This window comes from Diadema antillarum, unplaced genomic scaffold (assembly GCF_040938485.1).
Source record: "Diadema antillarum isolate AM-2024a unplaced genomic scaffold, OU_Dant_1.0 scf00000107, whole genome shotgun sequence".
Lineage (NCBI taxonomy): Eukaryota > Metazoa > Echinodermata > Echinoidea > Diadematoida > Diadematidae > Diadema > Diadema antillarum.
The window spans coordinates 1,082,079-1,107,500 of NW_027270996.1; the positions used below are offsets into that span (position 1 = coordinate 1,082,079).

At 38.8% G+C, this 25,422-nt stretch overlaps 1 protein-coding gene across 1 annotated transcript in view; it reads right to left on the reverse strand.

Moving 5' to 3' along the window:
- Nucleotides 1–23,125, reverse strand: part of LOC139719186 (rapamycin-insensitive companion of mTOR-like) — a 144,393-nt gene extending 121,268 nt beyond the window's left edge. Inside the window, exons 1-3 of the mRNA XM_071630617.1 lie at nucleotides 23,046–23,125; nucleotides 22,899–22,946; nucleotides 3,545–3,642 (exon numbers count right to left, since the gene is read on the reverse strand). Of these exons, the coding sequence (XP_071486718.1) occupies nucleotides 3,545–3,642; nucleotides 22,899–22,946; nucleotides 23,046–23,091 (192 nt within the window). The 5' untranslated portion in view covers nucleotides 23,092–23,125. The remainder of the gene's footprint in view (nucleotides 1–3,544; nucleotides 3,643–22,898; nucleotides 22,947–23,045) is intronic.
- Nucleotides 23,126–25,422: the final 2,297 nt, after the last annotated feature.

Here is a 25,422-nt window from a genome sequence, read left to right on the forward strand (position 1 = left end):
TCAAATTTTGCTTTGTGTTCAGACCTCAATATCCTGCAATTCTCTTTTTTATATCTTTTTATGTAAAAAAAAAAAAAAATGCTCCAATCTCTTTAATGTACAATGCATGCCATAGTACCAAAAAAAAAAATATGCACAAGTTATAAAACAAGGAATAACTTTGAGACACACAGGGTCATTGACCTGGCATTAATCTGCATTTTAAAAGAAATAAAAAAATGCCTGTATGCACTCTTTGGGGAAATAATATGACACTCGATATATGATGAACGAAAAACCATCTCACACAAGATGTACAGAATGTTTCATAGCTTTCCATCAAATTGCAACATTTCCTACATCCTCGAGTGATGTACTGTGTATATTTCAGTGCGGATTCTCCTCCCATCTCCCCAAGCTTTCGCATTTGTATGCCATTACATGTCAACGATGTGGAAGAGGAAGTATGTACATTAACAACAGACTTGTGCAGCAAATAAACACAGCACATTGTGTTTTTGTTTTTCATAGCTGCTCGGCACACAGACAATTTCTGGGGGGTTTTCCTCTCAAACACAATTTCTGGTTCCCGTTTTTGATATGGAGCTTTAGCAGAACTTTGCAGGCATGAGCAAAGGCGTAGGGTGCGTTTTTCAACTCACTTCTGGTGCAGAATTAAGGTTTCCAAACAACTTTCAGGGAGTTTTAGGCAGTTGATAAATTTATGCCAAGCTGTTTTGATTATGAGGTTTGAATGCATTTCCAAAACTCTAAAAAAAAGTGCAACGACAAACACATTTGGGCCAGAAACGTATTTCAGTAAAGTTGATAAACACAAAGTCATTTTGAAATATGTTAATAACTTGGACCTGCCCAGGCTAACCACACCAACTGCACATCTGCGCTCCTCAGGTCACATTACTCAATGGAGCAGTGTACATGTACATGAAGTGACAAGCCTCCAGTTTTTCGCATGTGTGGACACAAAAAAATCTCATAAATTAGCATGATCACCATTGCAATGCTAAATCCCAAGAAATCTTGTGTTTATTTCTGAATTAGCTAATTCGCCCCGCAGTGACTGTGTGAACACTTGACCAAATAATCTCGGTTTTACATCCCATTTTTCAAAGCGCACATCACAACAGTGTGTGCACCACACCACTGTGATGCGCAAGAACAATAGATTTATTGATCTGCAATTAGCGGGCTATTCCTGCCCCTGTGAACGCTTGCAAAAAATCTAGAGATTTGCAGCGTGATCATCATCCCGCTATTTCTGACCATGTGAACGCTTGCAAAAAGTCTCAAGATTTGGAGCACAATCGTCATCCCACTATATTTGCACAAATGAATGCGGCTATCTATACATAACGTCTGTGAAACCATGTGAGTTTTATCAATTAGCATCATCCTTCGGACATTTTGCCCGAATCATCTTTATATGGTCACTGCAAGAATCCGTGGCATTTAGCTGGTATGTGTAGAATGTACGAGTGAGTACATCAAACACGTCCAATCTCACAACATCGATGAGGCAGAATGTGAGGAATTTTATGAGGAAATGGAATCTTGGGCTGATGCAGAGAGTGTACACTCATACACCCTGTAAATTTCAAGTTAATAAAGGAGACCTCTGGATGATTTTTTTTCAGACTTTTACATTAGTTATGCTGAGTACAGAGTTTCAGAATTTATAGGGATTGGAGTGAGGATGTTTACAAAATGTCAAACAAACTGCAATGAACAAGGATGATGACATGGCTGCCTCACCGTAAGAATGCATGAGTTGGGGCTCAAGGAAGCAGAACAAAAGAAGATGGCAAGCAAACATTCTACACAGGTGAACTTGTTAAGAAAGCAGTATTGTAATGGAATTACACTGCTACATTTCTGAAATATGTGAGAATGCTATGTCATCAATCTGTTCAGTGTAATTTGTTTGAGATTTTTCAGAGTATTGTTTCTCTGCTCAAGGACCATAATGAATTCCACAAATCTATAAATGAAGCTTTCTATTTATGTACAAGCCTACGTGATGTGAAATTATGAAAATCGTCTGGAATGCCCCTTTATGTACAGATGTACATGTAGTATCAAGCTGTACAACAAAATGGAACATCAAGAAATTATACACAACATAAAAATAACCTAGATCAGCATCAAATCTTTTGTCATTGTTTCAACAAGGTTGCGCACATGGTCCTACTGTCAAATCTGAAGCACAAGTTTCAAACTTTCAGGCTGGCTGGTAGTACAATATCTATGCATTTACGACCAGTCACTGATATTTGGGCATTTGTACACAAAAATATTCTATGCCATGGACTCTGGTATAACACATTTGACGGCACAACAATCCAAGCCTCCAGTATCAAAATGCAAAGTGCAAGATTTGATTAGTAGCTTTCTAATTCTAGTGCATGTAGACCTCAACCTTTGTAGCAATCGATCACATTTCCATAGGCTATATAAAAAGCAACAAAAAAAGCATGATAACCCTTTGGGGAATAAGTAGTGGGATGGATGAACTGTTGCAATTTCATATAGCCAAAATAAAACAAAAGAAGAAAAGAAATGCCATATCAATCAGGATACTCGGACAAGATCTGCTGAGAGCTGTATGTAATGATGTGTGCACATTAGTGTAGAATGAAAATGAAATGTTGATTGTTCAGAAGTGTGTACGTATGTTTAGCACTGGGAAGTAATATCCAGCAATGTCACTTAGTATAGAATCTAAACTAGAAACCAGTTAATCCTCTGAGTGCCACGATCCGCTACATGTTTCCACACTGCCCGACCTAACGTAACAAAACAGTTTCCTTTTTCGCTTTTCTCGAATTGATTCTCCATCTCGCCCGTGATGGCGAGCCAGACTATGGACGTGACACTTGCGGTCTGCGGCTGCGACTGCCAATCCGTCAAGTGGGCAGAGTGGAGCTTCGAGTGTTTTCCCGCTCATGTCCTCCTCATGTTTCTTCTCTTTATACTCCACAAAAGAAATATATTGTTTTGAAAGTGAGAAAGATGACATTACAAAAAAGGGGGAAAGACCTCCGCTGTACACTTGACAGGACATTAATAAATAACAGTCACGCACGCATACAAAACTCTTCGGAAACAATACTCGCTATAGAGCCCTTCAATAGGCCATTACGTGGTTTTCAGAACCATCAAGACAATGGCCACTTAAAATGCATCCTCCTCATCGAGTCGGGACACCAAGCCTATTACTAGGACAACCACTTCCCAAACTGCCAAGTAGACTGTGCAAGAGGAGAATGGCATATGGTAGAGAGTCAGAGAGTTGAAGTTTAAACATCTAGATGTCCCCTTCTACTCACTGAAGAATGCAGCAAACTTTGCGCCCACACACACACACTTCTGGGGAACCACAGGCAGTCCACGAGTTAAAGGGTTAAATTCTTTGTGTCATATGAAACACACTTTGTGCACTGCAGTTTCCATGGACGTGACTGGATCGACAAAATCATTCCTGCCGTGTACCACCACTGTACCGCTCGCTTGCACATTAGCGTACCTGTTGCACTCAGACACCTACCTTTACAAAGTTGTTGAGATGTCCAAGTTTCTTCCCTTTCGTCAGGCCACTCTGTCGGCACAGACTTCTCAAGATATCGTGAATATTGTCCCGGGGGGCTGTGGACGGGAAAATGAAAAAAGGTCACAAATTCGAAATATTAACATCTTCTGAGGCAGGTTCATATCAAAACAATGCTCAACTTTGAAACAGGTGTGGATACCGTACTTTTAATGTACCATGGTACATGTATCTTTGCAACAAGTCCAAATTAATGTTCATCGCAGTATAGAGGGAGGGATTTCCCTTTAAGATGTCATGCAATGCAAAATTGTGGCAGTGGTAACATCCTTGAATGATTGGCTCCTGAATTGAAAATCAAACATTTAAAAGTCAGGCATCAGCCAATCAGAAATGAGTATTCACAGACTTACGTTTGATTTTCTGACTTAATGTTTGCTCTCAACTTTTAGCCAATGGGGCCCAGGTACAGTACAAGAATCAGAGCAACTCTCACAAGCCTTGTTCTATTGCAGCTTGTTTTGTTTTGTTTTGTTTTACGTGTGTTATATGGATGGTCGCCTTTATGTTCCTTTGGTTGTATTGGGTCCATTTGATGTCTGGCCATGTACAGTAGTACAGTAAAACTATGTAGAGTACTAAGTGATTCCATCCCTTTAATATGACAATTCAAAAATAGTAGGTAAGTCTGCCGATTTGCAACAATTCTCTGATAGAAAAAACAAAAAGACAAAAAAAAATTGTGCTGTTAAAAATGACTTCCATAACATTGCCCCAATACCATGGTACGGATGTCAGCACTTATTTTGCTATTGTGTTCAGTAAGTTTTGTTTTAATATTTGCTAACTACAATGTATGTGCAGACAGCAGCCATAGAAAAGTCAAACCATACTTTGTATTACATAAGGAGAAGCATGCAGACCACAATGAGGTCATAATGATGTCATGGGTCCAAATATCACACCATTTACCGCCGCCTCGTTTGTGCCAGCCAACCGCAAGCGCGCCATAAATAGATAGGCCTTCACCCAGCTACTACGTTTGAACGGGACTGAGTATCCATGCGCCCCGAGATCTTCACAACCGGCGAAGGACGGGGATTATCACAGCCGAAATCTCTCTGGGCAAGAACTGTTCTATTTTAGTGGGGGTGGTGGGGGGGGGGGGGAGGGGGGTTCTGTTTACTTGCTGTGATAAGGAACTCCGGCGCTGTATGCCCGCTTGTATGTGATATATATACAGTACACTCAAGACCTTGTGATTAGTCGGCAATATCTGTCGCAATGCCGGTCTGTCGGCTGCGTCGAACCACAGGATGATGCTAATAACTCACATATAATATTTCTGGGTATTAGATTACCAATCAACCTTGTCCGCTATAATTAATAACACAGTAATAAGTAATTTTTCATAATTCATCTATCTGACGGTCTGCACTATCAGCTATGTAGTATCATTCCCCATTATATATTTCCAGCATTTAGTACTTCTAATACTATAATGGCTGCCCAGTGGTGTGCCAGTGTGCAATATACAGTGTACATCTGTAGGATGCTGTACATCTGTAGGATGCTGTACAGCAGAATACAAGTGCCTATCCACATACAACCTTGTACACACACTGGTTTCCTTGAGAACATTTGCTCTTGTTTTATACATAGTTCTCTTGTTTATTTCAAAGCCATCCTAGCTAGCCACCTACTTTCATTTAAAACACTGTAAAGGGGGGAAAAAAATCCATGGATTTCTTGTTAAGTGAAGAAGATGCATTGATCTACAAATAAGCAGCTTGTAGTCGGGTGATACTGTACATCTGTACATCCACTCTGACTTTAAAATTCCATGTTTTCCTAACATCATAAAGGTCAGATGGCATTAGACGGAATCCATGGTAACCATGGCAACCACTGAGACACGTTTTTCTGGACCTAAGTCTCACTCTATTTTTTCATCTCAAAAAATGTAAAAGGAGGACATCATAACCTTTGAAAAGAGACTTGACGAACGGCTTTCACAAAAATAAGCAAGTCATGTACACGTACATAGCATTATGAGGCATGTACAATGTACAGCATTAGGAGCATAGGAACTACAATGCAAGCGTATGTTTATTACAACGTATATAGTGTGCAAATGTGCCAAATGGGTTTAATTATTGAGAAGGGGGTGACATATATGTAAAAAAAAAAATTTTCCGGAGTAGAGGAGACTTTATTCAGCTGCATGTACCTTTTTTTTATTACACTTAAATGTCACATTTTGCATAAAAATCTGTGGACTTTAAAGCTGTACATATGAAAAAGCATGTCCTACTTCTCCACAAATAAAAAAGCTGCCCACTGGATTATTACTGCATTGTGATACTAGCTTTTCAGCCAAATGAAAATCTATCTGATACATTTCATCAGAGCCGACACTGTGTGTATACGATGCTTCCCCTCCCCCCCCCCCCCCCCCAATCCATTTATCGAACAAACTTTTGTGGGATGCCGACAATCCGTGGGTGTCTGGGGAGACGATCTCCATTACGCCAAAGCGCCGAGGGAACCACTGCAAAACCTCCCACTCGCAGCAGGCTATTAATGCTATAAACTTCACTTGGCAACGCCCTCTCGGCAAGAGAGAGTGAGGTACGGAGAAAAAAAAAGAATAATGATGGCGTCTTTTGTCAGTCTCATTACCCGCCACTTTGCGAAAATCGTGATCTTTCGTGCACGAAGACGGCACAATCGCACTGGGAAGGTGCATGTGATGTATACTGGTAATTCAAGTTAATATTCACAGGGAAAAACCAGGCAGACTTGTGAGCTCTGCATAACAGGATAGAGCACTGATTCTGTGCCAAGACAAACTCAAAGTATAGTGCACAAAGAAATATGCATTTAATTTGAATAAGTTAGTAATAAGGTCTTCTCGTGTTTGAAGGGTTAAGATACATTGTACACAGCCAACTTCACACAGTTAGTGTGTCTCCTACCATTTTCGTTTCATCCGAAAATACTGTTAGACTTCACTATCAAACCTAAGAACGTATTTGAGTCTACATTAAAGGACTCCAAGCACACTTTGAAGAAGAAACCGACGGAATGTAACAAACAGCTACTTTGCATGGAAAAATGGGGTGAATTATCAAATTTGCATACATTTTAAACACAATGAATACCTGAAGATCAGATATGTACAGAAGGTAGTGTAGACAATTTTTCCTTCACACATTTTTTTTTTTTGGGGGGGGGGGGGAGATATGACAGTGGGTCTCGTGGCAATATCTATGCTCACTACATTGAGGACATGCTTTCCAAATGGCACTGGGAGTGGGAAACACTTGTATCATTCTCTTCAATTGTCACGACATTGTACTTCAGACACCAAAGTGGATTACTGTCATTTCTGGAAGCTACTACCTACTGTACAGAGAGCAAAGTTCAGGCCGCAAATCCATAAAGATCTTGACAAATAATTGTAAATTCCTCACAATGGTTGTTTCTTCAGTTAAACACGGCAAGCCCTTCTCCTGCTGTATCTGGTTCGAAATTAGCGATGGTCCGCTGGCCATTGGCCAACCAAAATCATGTCGGACTAGATAAAAATCATAAAATTCTGAAGTTACTAGCCCGACTGGCTAGCCAAAATATTGCTTCAGTGTCAAAATTGATTCTACAAGTAGTCCGCCTGGCTAGTTAAAAAAAAAGTTAAGTGCGACCCCATTCTTTCATACTAAGATGATCATCAGGTTGCAGTGAAAAAAACAAAACAAGGAATAAGAAGATTTTATCTCAATTTACAGTTGTCATATTTGACCAAATCCATTAATGTATTTTACCTTTTTTAAGTCTGCTTTACATATAGGCAAAGTGATATGCTTATCTGCCTAATAAAAAAAAATAAACAAAAATACTCAATTTTAGTACATAATTTTGTTTGAATGTGTTCATGTGCATCATCCAATTGAAATGTCACAACGTAAATTTCTGGAAATATCCAACGAAAATGTCCTAATGGAGGATTATGAAATTATTGACATTATACTTACTTGTATAATTGATGAAACAACTTTTACATACCGATGTGGTGTTTGACTATTCTCTAGCTCCTTGGCAGTCCCCAAAGATGTCTGACGGACTGCTGGCATTTCAATGCTCAAACAACAAGTCCTCAACATTTTATATCACTCAGATTTTTGAACGATCCCATTATCACCAACACTTAATGTATGATACCAGCAATGCAATACTCTATTCCCTAGAGAAATGAAGTAGCTTTCACACAAATGGATATGGCATGTGTTTATACAGTGTAGGAATTGATTGGGCACCTACTGAGATGTAGAAGGTACTGAGTGGGGTATTAAACAAATACAGAGATAATGATAAGATCCAGGCAAAGAAATACACACAAATTACACAAACTCATGCCTCATGCAACATGCATATAATTTTTAGACAACTGTACATTACATTGTTTATGATGTACAATGTACAATGTACTGTATGTACCCTACTGTTGCTGTGGGTGGTTCAGTGATTTTCACAAGGGGCAGAATGCAGCAACAAGTAGGCATGTTAAGGACTACAAAATTAATCTCTTCATTTAACACATTCTATTAAACAGTTTTCCATCTAAAAACTGTCTCTATTCCCATAGTGCAACACTCTTCTTAGAAGCGCAAGGACTAATTCTAATGCAACCTGGCACCAGACACAAACAGACAAAAATGGACTTGCAATACTGAAGCTGTACAAACGCTTATAATATGAACACTTCCTGTTTTGAGTTGGTATCAAAAGATTATGGTATTCAGAGAACATTTCGGTTCAAATGCAATACGGCAGCAGTTATTATTCTGTTAACTACTACACATACAATTGTAAGGAAGTGTACGCCTTAGAAAAAAAAAAATCTCAAAATAGAGCTTTGCACACTACATGATGTACTTGGGTTTCAAGGTCAAACATTCACCAGAGCATATCGACATACAATTTTGGAAACTACACTGCAAAGCCTGACTCAGTTTGGAAAGACATCTTGCCAACGCACTCTTGTGCTGTTAACAATGTTTGTACCTTTAAGAAAATATTGTGCATGTTTCACTACACAAAGCAGGCTTGTTTTTCTTGTGTGTATAAATGTGTGTGCCTATGTATGTGTGTGGGTGTGTGTGGGTGTATGTTTGTTGTTCGATCTGGTAGAACATTTTTGGAATGTCATTGGTATTTGCCCATGTTCTTCTGCCTTTGTGTGTTTTTTCTTCTTGCCTACACTACAAGCACATTAGGCGTTTTCACATCAGCCCGATAAAAATCCAAGCTCGAGATATTTTTCGCGATCGCAAATTAGCGTGCTATTTCATTTCCTATTCAAATCAGCCCGAAAATTATCAAATAGCGCGCTAGTTCGCATTGATTATCCTGCTATTTTGGAAATTTCCCGAGTTGGACTCAAGAAATTTTCTCGATCAATTATCGCGCTAATTCGTATTCACATTATCAAATATCTATTTCGTGATCAGGTTAATTTCCCAAGTAAGAAAATAGCGCGCTATTTCGAAACATGGTTGATGTGAAAACGCCTAATGTCTGTAAACATCCTTGTGTACAAATGTACGTAAATCCAATGTGCACAATGCTTCAATCATATATAAAACTTGTGTGCTAGTGTATCATATTCTCATGATGTTTCTAATTTATCTTCTGTTGTTGTTTTTTTAATTGTACACGCAGCTCATTATATCACTAACAAATACGTTGAGCAAAACAATGACTAATGACTTCTGCTATATATCAATGGTACATTTCAGGGAAATGTGTATGACTAATGCACCATCAAAAAAAATAATAATCACAATAAAATAAGTTACAAATCCACTAGGGAATTAAACTGGTAGGCGTGTGGCGAGAGCTAGGCTTCCCTATGCAGTATGCTGGACACACCTCCAGGGCAGTCATGTGCCACTGTTGAATAATACTCCTCTTCTAGCAATGTCATTGCCCTACAAAACTGCCATTTCTCCCAGACAAGACTTAAAAGCACAAAACCGCAAAAAAAAACAAAACACACACATTAATCACAGCAATCTACCAATAATTACTTCTGTACCTGTACATGTACACCACAGACTGGACACCCATATTGATCACTGTTTCACACAAACACGGCAGACTTTTTAAAGGGAGAGTGAATACACTTTGTTTTTAAATGTTTTTTGAGGGAGGACTGACTTAAATACAGCCAGGAAAATACTGCCATGTACTGTAGCAACATTCAAAATCACATAAATGTTTTAAGTACAGTGTACACAAACTTTGTGTGCCATCTAAGATGAACACTTCAAATAGTTAAACTGCTGATCAGCACACCTCACTGTCAGGAGTAAGCCACTGTACACACAGCTGGCTTTAATAAGGAAAGGCTGGATTTCAAAATGTCACCCACATCATTTCAAAAGTAAAAGTTCTTGTCAGAATGTGACGTTTTATGGCATCTTCTGTCTGTCGCATGAATCCCATAAGGCCAAGTAAAAAAAGAAAGCAGTTTCTCGTCCGGGTTTTTTGAGCAAGGCGATGAGGGAGGTCCTTACTATTTGATATCTTACTATTTTTTCGAGGATTGTCAAAATGTAAGTAATATGTGTTTCTCGTCCGGTAATTCTGAGAAAGGTAACGAGAGAGGGGTTTACTATTTTCTATATCCAATTTATGAAATGAAATATCACTCTGGTAGCTGTGTTATGAGAGACCAGGTCCCAAGTGTATGTCTTGCCTGCACTCTGTGCATTTTCAAACAAATAGATATATTATGTACCATACTTGAAACGAAACTTCATGCATACAGAAATACATTTGCTTTTTCTTTCCACTACAGATGTCAAGGGAGAATGACCATCTTAATACTGGCATTTCTGATACCAGTGTACTTGCAATTCTGATGTATTGTGCTATTAATTGAAACAGGTATAAAACATGTCTTTCAACAAATGTACGACTGAAATTAATTCCATGATATTCAAAACACTGCTTTATTTTTCATTTGTGTTTGTGACTTTTTGAGTCCACACAGCTGATATGTATAGTTCTTCACAGTACAATTGTAGCACATTCAACTGGAAACTGGCTTGTACAATTGCAGATGGATGTCAAAATGATACTGATATGGCATTATAGCATTAAACATTTAAAGATGTTTCTTCATGTTCTAAAAAGACATTTGATAATCACTCATCATTTGGATGATGAATGATTGTATACCAAAACTACATAAATGTAGTAAAACATGTACCTGTGCAGGTAAGTCACATTCTCCCTTCATTTCTTCCATGGCCATCATTACAGTGCTATCAAGAAGCAGCAGTGATATAAACAGCAAAATACAACATGTAATGACAATTTCAGCTCACGCTCATCAAAACTGCTTATTACTTTTCAAAGTTTTGGCTATCAACATTCGTTTGTGGGTGTATTTTGTTTGTTTGTTTGTTTTGTGTGTTTTTCCCTCGTGAAAGACGTAATGATTTCTTCGTATCGAACGTAAACTGCATGTTTACCGTAAATAAGCCATTCAGCTCAGCTCAGCTACGGCGCATTCGATTCATCGAACTTGCAGTAACCTCTTATAGGCAGGAGCACATGGCGCATTCCTTTAAACTTGAAAGTGAAGCCACGTGTTTGCACATCGGCGCTTCCACACACAGCGCGGCATTTTGCGATCATCGTTATAGCAGACTTTCCGATTCCAGTCAGGGGAAAAGGAATTGGAATACTTCGGAAAAGACTGATGTTTAAAATCCAATAAAATGAAAAAAGCCCGAAAACAACGCGTGATTATGTTTTCATAGTAAACGATAATTGGAAACACGGAACAGAGTACCGGTATCGCATCCGCTCACAAAGAAGCTCTCTTGAGAAGATGAAAGCATTCCACGTCCCCTGCTAGATAGTGGAAGCTTCCATAATCATCCCAGCAAGTTTTTGGAGGTACATACTTGCACTTGTACACATTCATTGCGAGAAAGCAATCAATCAACGCTGAACATTGCATAGTTTGGCATCTTTATCGTGCTGGTGACCAGCTCGATGCTTCGGCATGTGTCATAACGTTATGTTTAGAGCCTGTAGGCCTCACAAGTCGACGAGTTTAATTCAAAATAGCAAAAAGAGGGAGATTGAAAAAATACGAATTCTGGTGGAAAAATACGAATTTTGGAGCTGCTGAGTACTAATTTGTGCTTCCAAAGGTTGGCAGCTCTGGGCCCCGTTTTATGAAGAGTTAGAATTGATTATGAAGTCGATTTCAACTGTAAGTCTATGGCAGACTGTGTAGTAAGGAAAATTAAAATTGATTTTATCTTTTGATAAAACGGGGCCCTGGTATTAAAGCCGTTCGCAGTGCACACGTGTGCTTGAGATCGGTTCTCTCCATCACTGCACTCCACGATTTTTTTTTCCAGCTCCAGAACGCAAGCATGCTATGCTGGCTGGCTGGTCTCCTCTATGACTAGTATGTGGTTACATTGCGCAATCAATCTAGCAGCACATGAAGCGGGCAACAGCACGAGAAAAATGTACAGAAGGTGCTCAACGTCCTGTCTACACCACGACGTACCGAGTGCGCTGTACATCACAGCCCAGGCCGCGCCCGCCCGCGCCCATCCAATTACAGTTCAACTGCTTTGTGGGTCATTCCTTCTTGCCGAGCTCGCAGTGTGAAATGCATGCGTTATTACATACGCACTACAGAAGCTACAGCTGTACTACAGCTATAAAGTAGAGGACGCAAGGCGTAATTAGAAATGAGACATCACGATTGGTAGGTGAATTGTTGATTTTTTTTTTCGGCGGCCGAAAAAATAGTAAAATATCAAAAAAGTCGATGCGGCAACTGAAAATCGATGCGGGCGGGGAGCGGGCTGGGACGAGAATTCTGAATTTCTTGGTATTTTCAGCGCCATTTTGAAAATAGTAAATAGTAAAAAAATCGACGCGGCGGCCAAAATCGATGCGCGAGAGGACGAGAAACTGGTTTCTTTTTTTACTTGGCCTAAACACGAGCATAAAGTCTGCAATAAGCTATTCAGGTTTACTTCTGGTCATTTCCTTTCAAAAACTTGGCGCGGAAGAGCATTGCAACAATTCATTCTTTGGCCAGGTGAAATAACACATCAAAATGATTGTGGTAAGTGAGGCCACATTTTTATAGATATGCTGGTAATTGATGTTTTTGATAAATTTACAAATTTACTCATAACTGAACCATGGCAAATCCAAACTGCTCACACTGAGTTGCAACTTGTGTGTGGGTGTGGGTGTGTGTTCAAGGTTGTATGCAGATATTTGAAATGTTTTATTCCAACTTTGCCCCTCTATTGGATTCATTCATGGGAATCTCCATGGTCAGTCATTCAGAATGAAATTTAGCCAAGTCCTCTCTCTCTCAAAAAAAAAAAAAAAGGAAACAAAACAAAACAATGCAAAATAATGCAAAACAAATAAAACCAAAAAAAAATATTTGCTAAGCTATACCTAGAGCTCTTTTGTAGCTTTTGCAAGCAAACACTTTAATTTTATCTTTACACAAAAAAAAAAAAAGTTGCTGTGGATCAAGGCTGCACCATTCAGGGACACTACAACAATTGTACAAGTACCTGTTATTTAGGACAATAAGATTAAAAATTCAAAAAAAAGAAAAAGAAAACAAATAAAATAAAAGAACCTTAAGTTCAGTGTAGCAGAGAGAGAATGAATGGACTGGGTCTATTCTTTTACTCGCTGACACAAAGTTCCAGCAGAGGAACTCTCTGTATTGCCCATTTAAACAATGTATACTGGGCATAAGTTTGTTCCTCAAGGCCCGTTTTAACAGATCCCTTCAATACACAGCTACTGCGGCAACCTCCAGGTAATCTGTTTTACCCTAACTGTTCAAAAAACACCCCCCCCCCCCCAAGAAAAAAAGAAAATGTCGCACGGACGTAGTTGCAGTAACTTTTGCCAAATTCTGCTCTAACCAGCTATGGTAATTACAATGTACCTCAACATTACCCCGACATTACCCAGACAACCATTCTGTTAAAAAACGCTCCTGCAGTAACATTCCTCTGATGCACTCCGCATGCATGTGCAATCTTCCAAACAGAATGACACACCGCTCGCTCGCCGATCACATGTGTGGTTTGCAACCAAACCCCCTTTGCGCATGAACGGGTAGGTTGTTATGGAAACCTACATAGTGGTTTTTCGGTACGTGTCTAAAACAGTACCCTCACTCTCTGACAGCAGTTGTGATCATGCGCGAAACGAGGAATTCTGTTATCCGGACATTTTGGGGGGAATTAAGCTTAAGGTCTGTTAAAAAGAGGTTTTACATAGCAGCTTCAAAAAATTTTAGAAATTGTTTTGCGCTCATTAACCCTTTCTGCACTCAAAGCACATAAGGGGTCAAAGGGCATCAAGGCATATGTGGGTAATTCCATGAAGATCGGGCAGTGTCCATGTAGCATCGTGATATTTGAAAAATACATTTCAGCATAACTCAATATTAATGATGCTATACATTTATTGTTTGTAGGCTTTACATTTGCATTGAGGCCACACATTTTCCTGGAAATTTTGTGCCATTCAGACTCAATTTTGATGAAGTTATTAAACAATATGTAACGGTGTCCTGTAGCATCGGGACGTGTCCATGTAACATCGTGATATTGTAAAATTTGGTCCTAAGAGACAAATTATGGCAATTAGCTTGACCAAAATTTGATGCAATATGCATATTTACTAGATTAGTCAGATAGCTAAATATCTCAAATTTCCTGTACACAGTTTTAATTTTAAAAGAAAATTACAAAATGTATCACGATGCTACGCGGTGTCCTTTTTTGTTACACTTGGTGGACACCGCGTAGCATAGTGACACATTGTGTAATTTTCTTGTAAAAGTAAAACTGTGGAAAGGACAGTTAAGATATTTAGCTATCTGACTAATCTAGTAATTATGCATATTATATCAAATTTTGGTCAAGCTAATTGCATTAATTTGTCTTTTAGGACCAGATTTTAACTATCACGATGCTACATGGACACGTCACGATGCTACAGGACACTGTTACATTTTTTTAAGATAACTTCATCAAAATTGAGTCTGAATGGCACAAAATTTCCAGGAAAATATATGGTCTCAATACAAATGTAAAGCCTATAAACAATATATGTATAGCATAATTAGTATTGAGTTATGCTAAAATGTAACACTTTGTGCCCCAACTTCACGGAATTACCCATGTACATTTTATGAACTACCTACATGACGTATTTTGATCCATGTAAAGCTTATTAGTATTACAATAGTCTTCTACTGTAAATCACATTGCAAAGCTGTTTCAGGTGTGTGTATAAAAATTATTATTTAGCAATCACTGATAAAAAACAACAACATAATTGCAGTCAAAAAGTTGCCTCAACTTAATATGTGTGTAGAACACAGTCTGACAAAATATTAATCAAAATCTGGAATCCTCTTTAAAAAAAACTGAAACAATATTGGAATTCCACCTCAATTCCTACCATCTAAACCGAACAAGCTCCTACGACTGCCCTGACAGATCATATCCACATAGCAAATTTGATGAAACAATATTTGATATCTCACATCACTGTGTAAACACTAAAATATGACTGTATGACTTTCTTCACTTTACTATTGACCTCCTTACTGTGTTGAATTATTACTTATACCTGATATAATGTGGGTGTCCCTTCTCGAACTTTGTACCACGGTTGATGAATATTACACTCTACAGACAACTCTCATACATATCACACTAAACAAATATGAATGATAAGTAAAATGAAGACAGATTAATGGATGACCCAGAAATCTACTACCCCCTTTGAAGGATGATGCATGGAAAGTTGGTTTCTGCATTCATGCGTTACAGAACGCTCCAACTGCACAACTGCATTTTATTAGCCATATATTTTGCAAGCATACTATTTTGTAATCAAGTCTTGGCAGACAATTTAACAAGCGGCTGATTCAATTAACCACACCAACAGAATAAAGAGGTATTATTTCTACTCAATAGAGAATTTTAACACATTAAAGGACAAGTTCACCTTTATAAACATAAGGATTGAGAGAATGTAGCAATATTAGTAAAACACATCCTTGAAAGTTTGAGGAAAATCAGACAATCCGTTCAAAAGTTATGAATTTTTAAAATTTTTGAGCAGCAACCGCTGGATGAGAAGACTACTGCAGTGTATGAATAACTTGCGTACAACAATATAAGGAAAATATAAAGAGAATTTCACAAAATTCCATCTTTTGAAAAAAGTACACATTCCCCTGACTCGTTACCGACAAATGTTATGGGCAATATTATTCCCCCTGCCTTTAGAAAGAGGCAAGTCAAGAGCTCTTTTATTATGCGAAAAAAGTGAAAATATGTTGAATTTTCTTTTACATTTTCTTTATACTGTTGTACGCTTATGACTCACAAGCTGTAGTAGTCTCCTCATCCAGCGGTTCCAACACAAAAATTTTAAAAATTCATAACTTTTGCGTCGATTGTCCAATTTTCCTCAAACTTTCACTGATGTGTTCTACTAATATTGTTGCATTCTCTCAATCCTTATGTTTATGAAGGTGAACTTGTCCTTTAAAGGCACTATTTACCATTGGGAGCAGTGATTTAAAAAATGTTTGAGGTATCACATTTGACGCAGATGTGCAGGTCAGTTGTATCACAAAACATCCTACCTTGTAAAAATTTTGCAATAAAGCCTAAAATATAAGGAGATATCACTGTTTTTCCCTATAAACCATAACTGTAGATGGCTTAGTCTAGAAACACTTTTATTGTAACTATTGTTTACATTTTGTATACTGTATTTAACAATTCTTAAACATTAATTATACTGATTCAAATTTTTACATTGTTTCTATCCCTAACTCACATTTTAGAACTATTATTTTGAAGCACTAAAGCTGGGTTTTTGTTTAATGTGCAAATGGTAAACTATGCCTTTAAATTTCTGCAATGATATCATGACTTGTCATCGAACTGAACAAATATCAGTCAACATGTTGAATTCACTAAAAGCGATAGTTCTAAACTTCATGGCATGGGCTGTATATAGCAACCGCTACCTGTGGCAATGCAATCTGTGATGAAACTGAATTATGCAAACAACCATTTCTCAGTTTTATTTTTTTCTCTGAAAGCACCGAAAGCAAAGACTCCTAGAACGTGACCAAGTCTCAAAGCAAATGACAGAGATAGGGGTACCAGGTATAGTATGTGGGGCAAGGTACTAACGCCTACCCTTTTTAGAATTGGAAAAATTGACAACAGAAATATGATCATTAAATTCTAGTCCTGCAGCCAAACACTTTGTTTTCCCTTTCATTACTTCTTTTTCATTTCTCAGGAAGTCACATGATTTGTAACCTAGGCACGTCTACATGCTTACAGAAAAACGATGAAGCCCTGCAATTTCTATTTCTGGTACATGTAGTTACGGAGAATTAGCGTCAATATATCCATCATATGGCTTTTGACACTTCAGCATCTTACTGAGTATGGCGTACAAATAGAAACTTCTACATGTATTTAGCATTATGGACACCAATAACATTTTATCACATCAATTCAAACTGACATTAAAAAGTCATTTCATGACATTAAAAGGTTAAGAGTCAAGTGAAAGGGGAAAGAAAGAATGTACCCACAAGAGGAAGCTATTCGTGAACACAAAAAGTGTCGATACACACAAATCAGTAGTGACAGGTGGCAGTATTACGACTGCTGGAATGGCAGCACATGATACATTAGAAGGTCCACATGTACAAAGTGTATGCAATGCACTATAATCTCATTTCAGCAACTTTCCAACACTTAAACACGTGTACGTGAAGAAGCCCAATGCAATGCAATACCAACATTCAATCAAACCAAGTTTGTTACTCCAGTGTGTTCAAGCCCGTGAATCAATGTTTGCTGTTTGTTCAAATGATTGTGTTTTATCAAAAGAGCCCTTGACTAACAAGTGATTTTCTCCTTTTTTTGAAATACTTTTGGAGTTCCTGTTTGGGCTACAAGTAAAATTCATATTCGGGCAAATGATCCGCAACAATTTGAAAATCTGCTTGCTCAACTGGGCATGTGGTAAAAAAAAGAAGAACATGTTATGTAGCACCCTGCTATTTCATTAATAAAGGGGAACAGTAGAATAAACTGGACTAAACTGGACTACTTTGCATAACCTCAAAGAAACAACCTGCTGACCGTGTAGGGCCTACATGTGTATTACCCGTAGCCTCAGAACTTTATAGCTGACTGCAGCACTGGACATTGTATTCATCCAATGGCCAAAGTTCAAATTGCATTGATGCCACCGGGTGGTGTCGCAGAGTACTACCGTTTCTATTGTTATCGTGCCACCATCCCTGTCAAATGTGAAAGACAAGGGGTCAACATGTTTGGTTATATAGATGACTGCCCTCATTCAAACACCCTCCAGATCTTTCCTTTTTATAACTTTGCTATTTATTGGGGATGCCAATATGCAGGCTTGTCTAAGTTTAATATTCTGTTGAGGTGGAGGGGGGGGGGGGTGGGAGATGTTTGCTTTTTTTTTATGAGGCAGTTAAAGGATGCCACGCCACCTTGCTCAATGTGATTAGGAACTCTGTCCATCTAGACACCTATAAACTTGAAAAGAGATGTCGTGTAAATGTAAAATGTATTCTGTGAGATATGGATTCCAGTCTTGTCAATTCATGGATGAGGGAAAGAAGGGGAAAAGGGGAGAAGGGGGGGGGGGGGGGAGGGGAGAAATTGCAATAGGGACAAAATAACACATGCACTGTAGTGGAAATCTATTCCTAGAGCCGACCGACCACGGACACTGGAGGGGGTTGAATCGAGAGCAAGTGCCGAGTGCTGTGGAGGAAGTGGCGATCTATATTTAGTCCAGTGACCTGAATCTCTCATGCGGTGGGGGCAGGACTGCTTGGCCTTGTACCATCTTCGGCAGTCTGTGCCTTTTGTGCTGTGGCTAGCCGGCTTGGGCTGGTATTAATCATTCAGTCCCAGGACCGGGTTGGTCAGCTGTAAATTACGTTGCAAATTGCTCTATCTTGTCCCCGCTTTTGCTCCAAGGACGGCGCAAACAGCAGCGCAGCAAAGTACAGTGAAGCGAAGCACATCTCCCAATTAGTATTTTAAATGTGGCCGGGGAGCATGTGAGCAATTGCAGGAAAGTCCTTAAGGAGGGGGATAGGAAACAATGCCCAGGGTCAATTTGCCAGAGCGGAAAATAAGGCATTGTTTGACCAGAAAGTCCAGGGGCATCTGTTTTGGTTAAAACAATGACCACGTAATTGGCACACCATCAGAAAGAATATTCACTCTTTCACTCGGCCACGATTAGAGAGCATTCAACAAAAGGCAGAGGAGTTTGAGAATGACAAAAGTCTACTTACATGTAAATCCCAACCCTCATATTTTGTCTACCACAATAAATAATCACTCTTCCACTTTGACCATCCCTGGCGGCGTTGTATAACCATTTTGAATGACTACCGAGTTTAAAGCAGAGGAGAAACAAGAATCAGCTTTAATAATTGTAGGCCGTGTGGGGGTTGATGCTTGTAATTACAGTGATGCCCTTCTTCTGGATAGCTAGGTAAACCAGGAGTCCCCTAAACACATATTTCCTAATTGGAGGAAGGAAAAAAAAAATGGAGATACTAACTGGTAGTGGTTTATTATCAGTACCCAAGGTTGTGACACACAACTGGCATGTCCTCCATGTTCTAAAAATGGAAGGGGGTGGGTAGGTACACACTAACAGTTAAAGAAGGAATTTCTAATAACAGCTCTAAGCCTTTCTGTAAAGAAGGCACATTAAAGTTATGCATACAGCATAAACACAAGAAAGCTGTAACATATAGGCGTATAATGATATAATGATCCATGATTCAGTGGACTATACCATATTGTTAATTCTTAATTGTAAACAGAAACACCGAGGGTTACAGTAACATATCCAGCTTAATATCACTTTGAATGCTTCATTGGAAGACAGTGGATAATATGTAGCTTTCTGATCTAATCATGAGATAATAGAAATGAACACATAAATAAATCAATCAATCAATCAACCAATCAATCAATCAATGGCACAAGAGCCTGCATACAGCATGGAAGAAAAGGCATCCCCATTCTTGTTTGTGATGAAACAAGCTCACATATGAAGAAGTTCACTGTAACAAAAGAAGCTAATCGCTACCAGATTAAAGGGCACAATGGAGGATATATCTAGATAGCTTAAAGGGATCGTATAGTTTTGGTTGAGACCTAATTTCAGGTTTCTAACATTTTTTGGTGAGATAATGAGAAACCTCTTATGAAATATGAAAGAGCATGTAATTCCATGAGGAATTCAACGTTTATTTGATGAAAATGGGTTTTGAAATGGCTGAGATATCCAAAACAGAGTGATTCTAATAAGTGTGGGACCCACACTTTATTACGATCGCTTTGTTTTACTTTGTTTTTGGATGTTTCAGTCATTCCAAACCCGATTTTCATCAAATAAACTTTGAATTCCTCTTAAAATGGTATGCTCTGTACTATTCCATAAGTGTTTTCTTGGTATCTCGCAGAAAGTTAAAAGTCCAATTCTCATCTCCACCAATACTGTACTATCCCTTTAATACTCACAAGCCATACTCATATCATAGACCATCCAAAAATATCAATTCTAAATAGTGATACTGCAGGGCCTCTAACCACAGACAACTAATAAGCATTATCTTTTCAGGAGTGTTGCTGTTCAATCACTTGAACCAATGTGGTACATTTGCATGAAGTACAAAGGTATTGAATCTCTTTCGAGCAATAGAAAGAATGTGAGTTCACTTCAATACAGTACAACGGAATCACAATTGTACATAATGAGAAGCAGTACAAAGTTTGTGTAGGGATTTATTTTGAACCTTTTATAGCAGTGTACCCTCCCTTCTGCCATTATATGTACCAGTAACCACCCCTCTATACACCAATGCATCAGCCCACATCGCATACTGTATATATTCGCATCCACACATACAATACATCCATGCACCCCAATCCATGTTATCTCTTCTTCTGGTGGTCTCGGATCTTATCTTTAGACTTTGCATTTAGACGTCTGTACAGTAGTATGTACAATTATGTCGGAAATACTACAAGCTGTATACAACTTGTACATGGCACACAATCACCTGATATGTACAGTGTTACTGTATCCATTCTACACATACTAGTTATGTTTGACAGTACAGAGCAAATGGGTAACAAATTGTGTGCCCCCCTCCCAAAACAAACTACAGTAGGTTTCAGTCTGTAATTACCACCTCAAAGTTCTGCTTTTCATAAAGATGTTTGCAATTATTACTTCTACCAAAACTAAGTTACATTCTAGCAGGCATATGTTCATTTATTTGTTTAATGAATAGCAATACAGAACACAGTGGTCAGAACCTCAAACAGTTTACGAGTTATGAGTATTCACTATTAAACATAGGTATAAATACTATAGATATTGATGACATTTCCTGGAGGTTTGTAGTAAATTGCACTCTCCGTCATGTAAATAACAGTATAACTTTCTAATTGCATCTTTCTCATAAAAAGTGTAATACAGCTACACAAGGTCCAGAACTGTGTTGGGGTCTAGCCGACACAAGTACAAGCACTAGCACCAGCAGTAGATCTACTCACACACGTAGGGTCATAGTATTGAAGTAGAGGGTCTAACAGACTCTATGTTGTAGATGCCCATCAATCCAAATCTAACCGTTACAAAGTTACAGTGTGTAATGCATTAAATATGTTATCATACTAGTACAGCGTCAGTGAGTGTACTACCGGGTAAATTCCCAACACAAAAAAGAGATACAGCTACAAACAGGGCATACATGTACAACAAACGTCAAAGAAAGAGAAATTCACCACATATTATGTTTTAGACATCTAGTAGTATGAATATGATGGGAAGTTGTGTTTCTGGACACTTAAGTTTGCGCGTGAAAACTTATCTATTTTACATAGAATATGTACCCTTCTTTACCCCAAAGACTTGATATACTAGACTCCTCATATACTAGACAACATACCCTGAAAACGGCATGAGAATTAACCTGCTAAATCGTTGGATTTTCCCCTTCAGAGTGACTCCATGTACGAATGTATCAAAGAGAGTTGTGCACGCGTTGATTTTGCACGGGAAATATATGGGGAGCACGTGTGCACGGTGTTTTCTTATGCCTCATTCTCGCCGTACGATTGACGCTATCGAATATTCGATCGAACTAGCCTAATGACATGTGTGTAAAGATGTTCTAAATAACCCGTAACGCGTAACACCTGCTTGTGAGACTTTCATTTCTGATATAGCCTATCGGCAGCGAAAACGACAGCAGGCCTCGAATTACCCGGGAGGCAAAAGGCAATTTGCCGCAATGCCCTATCTACTTGCCGCAATGCCTCTCTCAAAATTACCATGCTTGCTGCAACTTTTCCTTGCTGCCCTTAAAAAATTTTGAGAGAGAGTGCCCCTAAAACCAAAAATTGCCTGTCCTTAAAACTGGCAAAATTCGAGGCCTGCGACACGCATCGCAGCCAGCGGGAGGTATTAATTACATACATTAGCAAGAAAATATGTTTTTTACTTAGTTGAGAAAATGAAAGAATTATCATATTTTATGAAATTATGAGACAGTTAATTACATTTTTGCGTCGCATCTTGTAGATCTATCCATGAGAATTCCATTCCCAGGGTTGGTTTTATTCCTGGGTGCGTCATTTTCATTACAGACGCACTTACAATACGCGTCTGGTCCCACAACCTGTCCGGTCCCACAACGCTTGGTCATACTAGTGTAGTAGTAGGGATAAAGTAGGGTACAGTGGGCGTAGGCCGGTACTGCGGTAGGGCCTATAAATAATAATTAACGCCCTATCAATTAATCAACCAAATTATTATCATAAAAATGCAGACAAGCAGTCTAGTTATTATTTGACTCAAATGTGGCTAGACACTTTTTACATTGATTACTGCCTCTTCAGTGGTGTCTGTCAAAAGTTATGGGCGCTAGCCCCAGAGTAAAGATCTAATGTTAGTCATATGGGGCACGTTCACTCAACCACATAGCTCGCCGACTGGGCTCTTGCAGCCGTAAACACGTCCATTGACTAGAACTCTACGTGAATTGAGCAAGCGGATGCCAGATGCATTGCGATCCAATGCCAAGCCTGAGCCAGGCCGGTAGATCTCTACCGTACAGCAAAATCGCACTCCAAAAAGCTCTTACCTCGATTTAAATCCAGTGGTACATCCGAATCTCCACTATCATGGCGGCCTGTAGTATCGAGAAAAAAAGAAGGAAATACCTTAAGAAACTCTTTCTCCTTCATTGGATACGTGAAATTCTCTCAGAAGACCGAAAATTTAGGCTTACCTTTCGATCGTCGTAAGCTCCGTCCTCTGTACATGGTGGCCGCCATGATTAGCTACCCCTTGCTCATGCGCAGTTTATCCATACCGGTACCGGTGTAGTGTGTGTCTGTGTGTTGTGTATATTACCACAATGACGAACTCGTTGAGGATGTGGGTCTTCATCGACGAGAAAAATGAATAAGGTTAATGAACTGTGGAAACGCCCATGGCCTGACGTGCGTAAGGAAAACAGCTGATCGCGGGAAATAAATTAGCTTCAACTTATCATAATGACAATGAAGTATAAAACACACTTAATTTTTAGAAAACTTTTCTTTCCATTAAAATGTTAAACGAGCTCAGCTTCATACCGAAAAGGGATAAAAAAAATAGAAGTCTCAAATCTTTTCATGCGTGTACTTGATACGATCCTTACTCAACATTTCTGGACGCCTGTTATTCCAGGAACGCAACAGAGGTAGGTAGTGGCAATTATGTAGGCAGGTTATTCTGACAAAAAAACGAAAAAACGTGACACAAATAACGGCGTTCTTTTCCTTATAACTGCATCATCATGGCTGTCCATAGTTCTGCCTTTGCAAATACCATTTCTCATTCCCTTCCTTGATTATTGGTATCAATCTTCTCAGGAGATAGCCTCCGGCTTAAACGTTAACAAATAGAAACACAATTTGCGTATTTCTACAAGTTATTTCTCCTATTATCAGAGGCTCATTATAACTCTGGAAACTTGCGCTGCTATCTTTACTATTACTTTGTGCCTATGCATGCATTTTGTCGATCATGGTTTCTCTTCTTTTTCTCCTCCTCCTCCTCCTTCTTCTTCTCGTCTTCCTTCTTTCATCATCATCTTAAATATCATCACTATCATTATCATTAAAGTAGTAAGAGTGGAAGCAAAACAAAAACAGTAGTTTCTGATATAAGCCTTATTGCAAAAATAGACCTTGTGCGCTTGTTGCAGCAGCATAGTAATAAATTTAATGAAAGGTTACTTAGCGCCATATCTACTGAAGTGCTAAAAGCGCGTAATAGAAGCAAACTTGGAAAATAATACAGATAGGGAACTATTCGCAACAAACAAACAATGTGAAATGAAACAACTACTTACATGTAACTTTAAAGTGATGTGTTCTTAATTTCGCCTTAAATACACCAAGATTGTGTTTTTTAATAGTTGTAATATTTACAGCAGGAACAGCAGTATAGCGGTGTTGATATGACAAGCAGTAGTAATAGTGGTAGTAGCAGTAGTATTCGTGTGTGGTATCATTATTTTCACGAGACTGTCTGGTTTGTTTGAGTGTGTGTGGTTTTTTAAGATTTTTCTGTTTGTTGGTTGTGCATGGCCAAGCTCCAATTTACAGCCCGATGTAAGAGTTCTGTGGATGAGGCACGTCAGAGTTTGACATGTTTCTGACCATAGAGGGCGACTAACATCGAAAGGGTTCGGGTCTCATGCGCGGCTGCCCGTACGCCAGCCTATTGTGAACAATAATGTCGTTCATGATAATTAATAGTCTTAGCCATGGCCATCGATCTACTCCTGCACAATTTTAGTACTTCCCCTTCTGCTCAATGATATTTGATCCGATTTACACCCCCCCCCCCGGCCCCGACATGCAGTCTTAGATTTGCATGAGTTAGAAGTTGGGCTGAAATACCCGCATGCTGAGAGGGTGTCGATAAGGATAGATGTAATGCCCTGCAAGTTCTCTGAATTATGACCTAACTTCATACGAAGGCATTGTGCAATGGCAATGTTACGAACGTCTGTTCCAACCTTTCCTCCCTCGTTCAGCCCCATTTGAAGTGTTAAGGTGTGCAAGTTTTCAGTCGAAATAGTTTCATGGATTTTCTTTAATGCGCCTGCAGACAAAATAATGCAACAACAATAACAAAACAGAGTTGGCACAAGCTGCATTTCATTGTGGAGTTAGATAAGCTTTTCCTGACACGCGTCATCACGGTATATAAAGCTTTCAGTCGATAATAGGATATTTCCAGCAAAAACAAAGGTATGCTTTTCGAACAGTGATGATATCTGATTGATGATTGCATACGTAATTGCATTTGAGCAGATGAAACACTAGTTATATCGCTTTCTTGACACCATTACTTATCGTGAATGCAATGAGTTCTGTGTCCATGAAGTCTTTGAGAATTTCATGACGCCGAAGGAAACAAGCTGACACGAAAATAAATGAGTATTGGTGTTCATTTATCCATGTTCTATCGATGGAAACCTCATCCATTAATCTACCCATCCCATCAAATTCATCATCGTAGTCAACATGACCAAAAAGCCGAAGTTGCCAATTTAGCAAGTTCATCAAGCGAAGGTATACATTTTTGAAAGCACATAGCGGAAAATAACC